Source organism: Harmonia axyridis, chromosome X, assembly GCF_914767665.1.
Source record: "Harmonia axyridis chromosome X, icHarAxyr1.1, whole genome shotgun sequence".
NCBI lineage: Eukaryota > Metazoa > Arthropoda > Insecta > Coleoptera > Coccinellidae > Harmonia > Harmonia axyridis.
Genome location: NC_059508.1, coordinates 28,510,341 through 28,520,597, shown reverse-complemented (window position 1 = coordinate 28,520,597; position 10,257 = coordinate 28,510,341). Strand labels below are relative to the sequence as shown.

The following is a 10,257-nucleotide window of genomic DNA, read 5'->3' as shown; positions in this document are numbered from 1 at the left end:
TTTATTCCAGGGTATTGGTCTGTTAATACCATATCAATATTGTAAGTTTGTATCACATTTTTTAACAATTTAATGAAATCATCAGAGCTTTGATTTCTCGATGTTAAAATGAAGGCATATCTAGTGAAATGATCAACCAAAAGATGCAAATATTTTTTTGTTGATCGCAAACCTCCAAATCCTCCAATGGTGTCAATAGACACAATTTCAAATGGCCGAGTTGCTGGACCTAATTGTGACATTAACCCATATTTTGGTTTTCTCCTCGATTTGTTTTTAATACAGATTAATCACAAATTAGTTTTATGTTCCTGATGATATTATTTGCTGAATAAAATGGTGTTATTTTATTTTGCATCTGAGTTCGTCCAATGTGACAGTAGAGATCATGTACATTTTTAATTAAAGTTAAACTAAATTTTTCTGACAGCATAATTTTTTTTCTTTTCTTATTCCGCTTGAAATAAATTCCATTTTCTAATGTGAATTTTCCATTTTGTAAATTCAAATTGCTATGTTGGTCTCTTTTTATATCTTCAAGATTTATTAAATTGACTACTTTCAAAAAATCATCATCATTTTCATTTGGTTCCAAAACAGGATTTCTGCTCAAACTATCAGCTTCTTGGTTCGTCTTTCCTGGGTTATATTTGACTTTAAAATTATATTGGGATAAATAATATGTTAAATCTCCTAGTTCATCATCTGTTCTAGATTTAATGTTCATGTTTTCTAATGGTTTATGATCTGAGTAGACCACGAATTCTTTTCCCATCAGCCAATGTTGCCAATATTTCACAGCTTCTTTTATTGCCAAACATTCGAGATATATTGCCTTCTTCTTTTTTTGTGCTTCATTTAATTTTTTTGAAAAATAAGCAACTGGTCTGCTGCATCCGTTCTCATCTTTTTGTTTTAGAACCGCCCCCACTCCTTTGATACTAGCATCTGTGTAAATGTATATTGGCAGTTCAGAGTCGAAGATCTTTAGAATTGGTTCAGAACACAGTAATAACTTTATTTTATCAAATGATTCCTGGCATTCTGTAGACCATATAAATTTTACATCTTTCCGTAATGAATTGTGTAAAGGGTCTAGGATTAGGGAACTCTTTGGTACAAATTTATTATAAAAATTTATCTTTCCTAAGAACTGACGTATATTTTTTTTTGTAACTGGAACTGGAAAATTTTTCACAGCTGCTAAATTATCTTTCAGTGGCCGGATTGGATTATTTTCTATAATGTGACCTAAATATTTGGCATAACTATTCGCAAATGTACATTTTGAAAATTTTAGTCTGAATCCTTCTATTTGAATTTTCTCCAACAATATTGATAGATGTGATAAATGTTCTTCAAAGCTTCTCGAAAAAATCAATATGTCATCTATGAAATTCACTGCAAAATCGGATAGTTTGTATTTTCTAATAATGTTATTCAATATCCTCTGGAAAATGGCTGGAGATGTCCTCAATCCAAATGGAAGACATGTCTATTGAAAATGGCCTTCTTGTGTTACAAATGCAGTTTTGTATCTATCTTGTATTTTCAAAGGAATTGACCAAAATGCTGAATTAATGTCGAGAGTAGAAAAATATTATTATTATTATTATTATTATTTACAATTTACAGTTTTGATCATTAAATCTTCGATCAATGGAAAGGGTTGTGATTGGGGAACAACAATTTTGTTTAATTCTCTGAAATCTATACATAACCTTGTTTTTTTTCCATCTTCTTTCTTATATGCCAGAGTTACTGGAGCAGCAAAGGGACTATAAGATTCTTCGATCAAATTTTTTTCTAATAGTTTTGATACTTGATTTTCTATTTCCTTCCGTTCTTTATTCGTACATCTATATGGACGTTTGTAACAGTATTTATCCACTATCAAATCAATATGAGCTTCGTAATGTCTTACAGTACCAACGTCATATTTATCTTTTGCAAATACTGATTTATATTTCTCTATCAATTTCTCTATTTCTGATTCTTTGTTTGAATCTAAATGGTTCACGACTATCTCAAATTCATCTATATTTATATGTTCATTGAAATTTATCTCAAACCTATTAAAATTTTCGATTTCTTGATCATCAGAATCAGAAAAATAATTCTCCTCGTTCTTTTCACCCAGTACATCAGGAATTTTTAAATTTGTTGAACTCAGGGAATTATTTTTTACGAGATTATTCCTTTCGGCAAACTCTTTATTGGAGCTCATATCATTTTGTTCTAAATCAAATTGTGTGATTTCTAAATTTTCATTTTGAACTAGTTTGAAATTTTTTATGCAATCTAAACCAATTAAGAAATCATACTTAAAATCTTCATTGTCCACTACAAAAATGTTCATAAATCTTTCTATATTATAAATTTTGATTTTAAGAGTTACTATACCTTTTGTTTTTCCATCACCATTGATAGTCTTCAAGTTCACTATTTGATTATTGCTAGCAATTTTGTTCGGGTGTATTTTCAATAATTTCGCATTAATCAACGAAACATTCGAACCTGAATCATAAATTCCAGAAACTTCTAAAATGTCATTCAATAGTAACTTTACTTTTATCAATGGTGGCACATCTAGTTTTTCTGGTTAATCCCATTTAGTTCAATCTCCAATTCAGTGTTATTCACATTCTTCAAATTTCCTCTATGATTTTCCCCATTGTACCAGCAGTTTTTCTCGGGATGATAACGTATCCCTTTTTTTCGTTCACACAGATTCGGCATGGTTTGCTATCATCATTTCTTTTTGGTTTTTCATCAGAATTCATATTTCTTCTGTTATCATATTTAATATTTTTCGCAACCAGATATTCTAATTTTCCAATCTCATTGTGAAGATCTTCGGTTCCTCGTAAAGTTTCCCTATCAATCTTGTCAACAACATAATTAGGCAAATGCTATGAGGTCTATAAGTGTCCCTGTATCAACTGATTTCCTGACTTCTAACAATAATTTTTCTTTTTTTATTGCATACTCGAGCAATGAACCTGCTTTATATTTGAAGGCTAAAGCATATCTAGCCGGTGACCATCCTCTGTTAGTGAAAGTATCACAAAAATTTCTTTCCCATATATTCCATTCTGAGTCTATTGAAAATTTAATCATCATGCAACTGTACCACTCTGCACCGGAATATTGCAAAAAATCTTTCAAAATTTTAATTTTCTGTTTATCCACATTGATTTCAAAACGTTCACACTCTTTATTAAAATCTTCAATCCATTGGTTTGCATTGAAATTTCTGCCAGTAAATTTTCCTATTGTAACGTTTTTCAGTTAATTAAATCGGTACTTCTGACTAACACTAATTTATTTCAGGTACACAACTATACATAACTATTTACAGATGATTTATTTCAACTATTACACTAATTTATTTTCACTATTTATCTCTACTGGAGTGTACGGCACTGGAGCGTCAATCCGTCGACTGTGTCCTCCTCTGCATTGGTTTAAATACTACTGGCATCTCTCTCTAGAAGACACTCGATCGTTCTAGCTTTGCCTGGACGCTTCGAGTCTGTTCCAGAAGAACGCAGTGGCGTAGGGCTCGCGATCTCGTTACACTGCCTCCTTCCTAGGCTGTTCAGTCCCTGAACATGTTCGGTACGGTGACTAAATCGGCAGGATTCTCCATTTCTGCAGTTTCCTTGATGATGGAAATAGCACCCAACAGTCTTCTCAGGATTAGTGATTTTATTTAAGGTGCATACCAGAATTTGCAGCCCGGTTCCCTGAAAAATGAATTCAAGCATATTACGAACAATTCGCCAATTGAGTTGATCCAAACTACAACCCAACTTTGGAATGGCCAATTTCTTTACATTGTGCTTCATTATCTCTTCCCTTAAACTCAACAAAGTTCTCCATAATTCTTGATAGCTCGGTTTTTTGTGGGAGAGTTCTTTAGTTATTAGATAGAACAGGAACCGTTGACGGTCGAATAGCTTCAACGCCTTCCCAAGTTGAGGTTTCTGTCGGACCAACTCGCTCACACGGCCAAACTTCTTCCTGAAGACTACGGCTATCCCTCTGGACATACGCAGATCTTGTGCTACACAGTGGGCTAGTGAGTAGTCTCCTGGCACTAAAAAAAGATCTCGCTGCTCTTCGATGGTAACCCCGAATCTTGCCTTGCCGGTACCACCATAGTTAGCCATGAAGGTCTCAAAACTCATGTCTTCGTACTCCTCACTTATTGTTCGTCTAACTCGGTTGCCGTCTGGAATAAAGTAGTCAGCCTCGTATTTCGCCAAGCGGTTCACATGGACTACTCTCTTTTTACCCTTGGGGAAACTCTGGATACGATACACAACATCGTTTATCCTCTTGATCACTTTATATGGGCCTTCCCAATCTCTTTGCAACTTTGGTGATAGTCTTCGTTTCCTCTGAGGGTTGTACAACCACACCAAATCACCAATATTGAAACCTCCCTCGGATGCTTTAATGTCGTAGCGGGTCTTCATGCGATCACTTGCTATCTGTAAATTCTCTCTCACTCTTTCATGAATATAATGTAGTCTTTTCTTCAGACGGTTGACAAAGGCTTCACCAACTACATCCTCACCAGGTTTGCATCCAAACTCGAGATCGCATGGCAACCGTATCTCTCGACCGAACATTACACATGCTGGAGTTTCTCCTGTTGATTCTTGTACTGATGATCGATAAGCCATTGTAAACAGATGCAGATATTTATCCCAGTCCCTTTGATGGTCAGAGACTACTTTAGTCAGATATTTTCCTACAGTCCTATTCATTCTTTCAACCATTCCATCGGACTGTGGGTGGAGAGCTGTTGTCCTTGTCTTGCGGATCCCTAATAACTCACAGACATTTTTAAATAGGTCGGATTCAAAGTTCCGTCCTTGGTCGGAGTGTAGTTCTAGTGGGACTCCAAACCGACTGAACATCTCTTTGATCAGAACTTCTGCAACTGTGGCGGCTTCTTGGTTTCGGATGGCATAGGCTTCGACCCATTTGGTGAAGTAATCCATCGCTACCAATATGTATTTGTTTCCTTCATCAGTTTCTGGGAATGGGCCCGCAATATCGATCGCCACGCGTTCTAAGGGACTACCTACATTATATTTCCTCATGGGTGCTCTACGTCTTCCCCTCGGTCCATTTGCGGAGGCACATAACTGGCACTTGCGGCACCATTCTTTTACGTCATCTTTACAGTTTATCCAGAAAAAACGTTCTCTTACTTTTTCCAATGTCTTTTTGATGCCAAAATGACCACCAGAAGTTCCGTCATGTAACTTCTTTAGTATTTCTGGTACTCGGCTTCTTGGGACTACCAGCTGATGTCTGGTTTCCGTACCATCGATATTCTCTACGGATCTTTTCAGCAGATCGTCATCTAAAACCAAGGAATCCCACTGGGCCCAGTACGACTTGATTTTAGGGTTAAGATGGCACACTCTTTCCCAGCTTGGTCTTTCTCCTTCTCTTTTCCATTCTATAAGAAATTTCAATTCTGGATCAGTTTCTTGGTCTTCCTTCAGCCTTTCTGGTTCCCAGTAGCTATCCAATACCGTCGTCCTCAAGCACTGCACCTTTTCCTCCATCTTGCTGCAATGCTTGCACTCTAAAGGGCATGGTCTCCTTGACATTGCATCAGCATTCGAATGGATTTTTCCTGCACGATGTTCTACAGTGAAATCGTATTCTTGTAGTCTCTCTATCCATCTTGCGACCTGTCCTTCCGGATTCTTGAACTGCAGGAGCCATTTCAAGGCAGCATGGTCTGTCCTCAGTAAGAAGTTACGTCCATACAGATATTTATAAAAATGTTCCATGGACTTAATGGCCGCGAGAAGCTCTCTCCTGGTCACACAATAATTTCGTTCAGGTTTGGATAGCACTTTGCTGAAGTATCCTATGACCTTCTCAAATGACTTCCCAATAATGATTATATCGTCCAAATAAACGAGACATGTTTTCCACGATAATCCTCTTAAAATGGTTTCCATTAGTCGCTCAAAAGTCGCAGGTGCATTACACAGTCCGAATGGCATTACGGTGAACTGCCATAATCCCGTACCGATAGTGAAGGCTGTCTTCTCTTTATCTTTGGGATCCAATTCCACCTGCCAGTATCCGCTTTTCAAGTCCAAAGTGTAAAACCATTTAGAGCCAGAAAGTGTGTCCAATGTGTCATCAATTCTTGGTATAGGGTAGCAGTCCTTCTTAGTGACTTCGTTCAGCTGCCGGTAGTCAACACAGAATCTAGTGCTCCCATCTTTTTTCTTCACTAAGACCACAGGTGAAGCCCAAGGACTATCAGATGGTTCTATTACTCCTTGTTGTTGCATATCTTCAATGGTCTTCTCTGCTTCTTCTCGTTTAACAAGCGGAAGTCTTCTTGGATGTTGTCGTATAGGGCGCGCGTTTCCTGTATTGATAGGGTGTTTTACAACATTTGTTCTTCCTATTTGAGCTTTGTCAGTGGCGAACACATCACTAAACTTGTTTATTAGTTCCTTCACTTCCACCAACTGCTCTGATTTCAGATCCACGCATGAAGATGTCAACTTGTCCATCAGTTGCTGGGGACACCTGGCTTCCTTTGATACCTCTTCTTTCGTTTCACAAATAGATCTAGTTACGTAAGATACCTCGCTGCATTTACCCAGAACTGTATTTCTTTTTAGCGTCACAGGATAACTATTTGCGTTCAGTATTCTTACAGGTAATTCATTCCTTGATTTCACTAGAATTTTTCCTACCAGAAGTCCTTTCCCGAGGCTATTTTCACAGTCAGCTTCGATGAGGCGAATACAACCATTTCGGAGGTCTCCATTCAGATATCCCTTCACTATACTCTCTGCTTGGGCAGGTAAGGTAATGTCTTGGGTTAAAAGGACCTGAATCGTGGCTTCTTCACACGTGCGGAATGGAATCTCTACTTTTCCGATTCTTATGACATCATTCGCCATATCTATCTGGAAACCATATTTCTTTATTACATCCATTCCCAAGATCATTTCTTCTGTAATATCTGCCACTAGCACTTGATGTCCAAATGACATTCCTCCGATTTCCATTATTATTTTCTTCATTCCGTGTGTTGGAATTACTTCACCTGTTGCTGTTCGTAACCTGACTGTCACAGGTAAGGTCTTCCCAACTCCTTTCAGTATATCAGGCCTCACAATTGTCCTAGTTGCACCTGTATCTATTAGCAATTTTACTGAACGTTCGCTGATTTTGCCGTCTACGTAAATACTGGAGGACTCCATGACAGCTTGGATCGTTACTTCTGGGGCATTGTTGTAATGGGTCGGTTTATGCCCCTTTTTACCAACCCATTTCAGTTTTCCTTATCGGATTTGGCTTCTTTGAATGGCTTTTGACATCGTCGGCGAATATGTCCTAACTCACCACAATTCCAGCACCTAGGTCCATTGGGACGTCGTTCTTTGGACCGAAGTTCCTCAAACATTCGGCGAACCACTTCCTCGATACTTTCTGTTGTCTCTGGCTCTTCCACGGTTCGTCGGATCTTGCAGTAATTTTTCCGCGAGGCCTGTTTTGCTGCTTCAAACTCCAATGCATGGGCCAGAGCATCGTCTAAAGTCCTAGGTCGAGCCAAGCGGAGCGTTTGTTGGATATCGGTGTCTCTTAATCCATCTATGAAGGTCTGAACTGCAAGTTGTTCCAGAAAGCTATCCGGTGCTGTAGGATAAGCCAATCTTACCAAACGTGCTATATCGGCCTCGAACTCCTCGATGCTTTCATTTGTGTTTTGTACACGGCTCTTAATCTGCGCGTGATATAGTTGTTGGAGGTGTGCATCACCATACCTCATCTGAAGCCTTGTTGTTAAGGTTTCATAGTTAGCTTGCTGGTTTACCGGCATCGTTTGGAGGACATTCAGGGCTTCTCCTCTCAAGGAAACAATTAAGGCTGTAGCTTTATCTTCCTCGTTCCATCTATTCGAATTAGCTGCTGCCTCGAATTGTTTTTGATAGGTCGACCACGGTGTCTTTCCATCAAAAATAGGTGGTTTAATTTTTATTCGTGCCAATTCGCCATCATCATCCATTTTCAAGGGACGATAGGTCTTATGTCCATTCTCAATTTTCTTATCCATTTCAGCTAGTCTTTCTTCCATAATTTTCCATTTCGCATCCATTCCATCTTCCACATTCTCTATCTTATCTTCTAGCCTTACTATGTTGTCATTCATTTCCTGTTTTACTTTTGTCAAATTATCATTCATTTCAATTTTTAATGATTTAAAGTCATCCCTAATTTCTGTTTTAGAGTCCTGCACTTGCTTGGTCAGTTGTTCAAAAGCTTGCTTAACGAAATCCAAGGTTGTCTGATCCATTTTCCTTGACTGTGATCTTGTGAATGGCATTCAAAATTTGGTCACAAAAATGTTCACACTACTGTCCACAGAAATGTTCCCGATTCAATTAACTCTTGGTTCGAAAACACACGCAAATCCCACTTCTGACACAAATTGTAACGTTTTTCAGTTAATTAAATCGGTACATCTGACTAACACTAATTTATTTCAGGTACACAACTATACATAACTATTTACAGATGATTTATTTCAACTATTACACTAATTTATTTTCACTATTTATCTCTACTGGAGTGTACGGCACTGGAGCGTCAATTCGTCGACTGTGTCCTCCTCTGCATTAGCATTGGTTTAAATACTACTGGCATCTCTCTCTAGAAGACACTCGATCGTTCTAGCTTTGCCTGGACGCTTCGAGTCTGTTCCAGAAGAACGCAGTGGCGTAGGGCTCGCGATCTCGTTACACTATCATAAATTCATTCGCAATCTGTCCTAAATTTTTTTATTCTAATTGTGCTGGCTTATTGTCAATTAATTTTTCTAGGAGTTTTTCCAAACTTTGCTCTGAGCTAGTGCTAGTAGAGGTAGATTTATTAGTATTTGCTTCTTCCCTTATTTCTTCTAGGTAAATATCATCAAATTGTAAATTTTGCTCTTCATCTAAATAAGTGTTCGCTAAATCTTCTGTTAATTTTATCCATATTCTTCTATTTTGATATCTCTTAGTCAAGGATTTTTTCACTTTCATAAAATTTGGAGTATTAATAAGGTGCTGATGCAAATTTACTGGTTGGTATTCATCAGGTAATCCAAAAACCTCCCCGTTGCCTGTTGCTATTGAAGTAACACATAAAATATTTGACTTTCCATCTGCCGTAGGTTTCACAACGAAATCGAATCTGAGTTTTTCCATGATTTGTAGGATAGGTACGAGTAGATGACGAAAATGTAGTTTTATAATAAGTCCTATTTATTTGGATATCGACTTAATTGTGTTTCTCTGCAATAAATGAGGGATTTTATTAGCAACAATTACATCAACAATATAAAAACAAACCTGCAATAAATGAGGAAAACTACATTTAAAGCCTCTATCACAATTATGAAATAAAACAGATTATCTTTTTGACAATTCTGAAATGTCAGTTATTGACATTCCATGTAACTAGAAAACTAAAGGAAACCCTAATAAAATGTGGTTTTCTTTACATATATAAGACAAATTCTTATAGGTTGAAAGGGAATTGAATAAAACAATTGTGTTGCTCTGAAAACAAAGATTATAATAATACAATTACATTGTTCACCTAAATAGCCAACATACATGAAAACAAAGAAACGACAATTAAAGTTTCTTTTCTAACAATTCCCTTTCTATATGAATTCGAAATGAAAGATCTAAATGATATTGTTGATATTGTTCAGTATGTTGCCTAGTAACAATAATTGTCATAGGATTAAGTATTGAATATAACTCTGGCCTTGGCACCATAGACTCTGTCTATGGTAGTTAAAAATTAGCACAATTCTATGGCATTCGTGCAGAAGGCGGACATTTCGAGCACTTACTGTAATTTAAAATAAATAGTGAAAATATTACTGTGTTTTATTTAACCATTATTAGGTATCATCAAAAATCCCTAAAACTCTCTTTCACTGAAATAAGTAACTCAGTTGTAATAATAAAATGTAGTCCGAGCACCTAATAAAATAATAACATGTATTATACCATTTCAGAACCGCAATAAAATAGACAATTTATTTATGAAATGTTCACAAAGGTCTCAATACATTTTTTCTTCTCCATAACGACTGAAACTTAAAGCAAAAAGTAAGTGAATGTGCAAACATGAGGATTATCTTACTTTTTTTTCCTAAATTATGCAAGATGGTAGGAATTTGGTAGTTTATCTCAT

At 36.8% G+C, this 10,257-nt stretch overlaps 1 protein-coding gene across 1 annotated transcript; it reads right to left on the bottom strand.

Moving 5' to 3' along the window:
• Nucleotides 1–3,467: 3,467 nt before the first annotated feature.
• Nucleotides 3,468–5,530, bottom strand: LOC123686668. Its single transcript, XM_045626880.1, has one exon. The coding sequence runs from the start codon at nucleotides 5,115–5,117 to the stop codon at nucleotides 3,468–3,470; it is 1,650 nt and encodes a 549-aa protein (XP_045482836.1). The 5' UTR covers nucleotides 5,118–5,530.
• Nucleotides 5,531–10,257: the final 4,727 nt, after the last annotated feature.

Coding starts and splice junctions, on each gene's coding strand:
- LOC123686668 (XM_045626880.1), bottom strand. CDS start 5,117: ATGAGGAAATATAATGTAGGTAGTCCCTTAGAACGCGTGGCGATCGAT.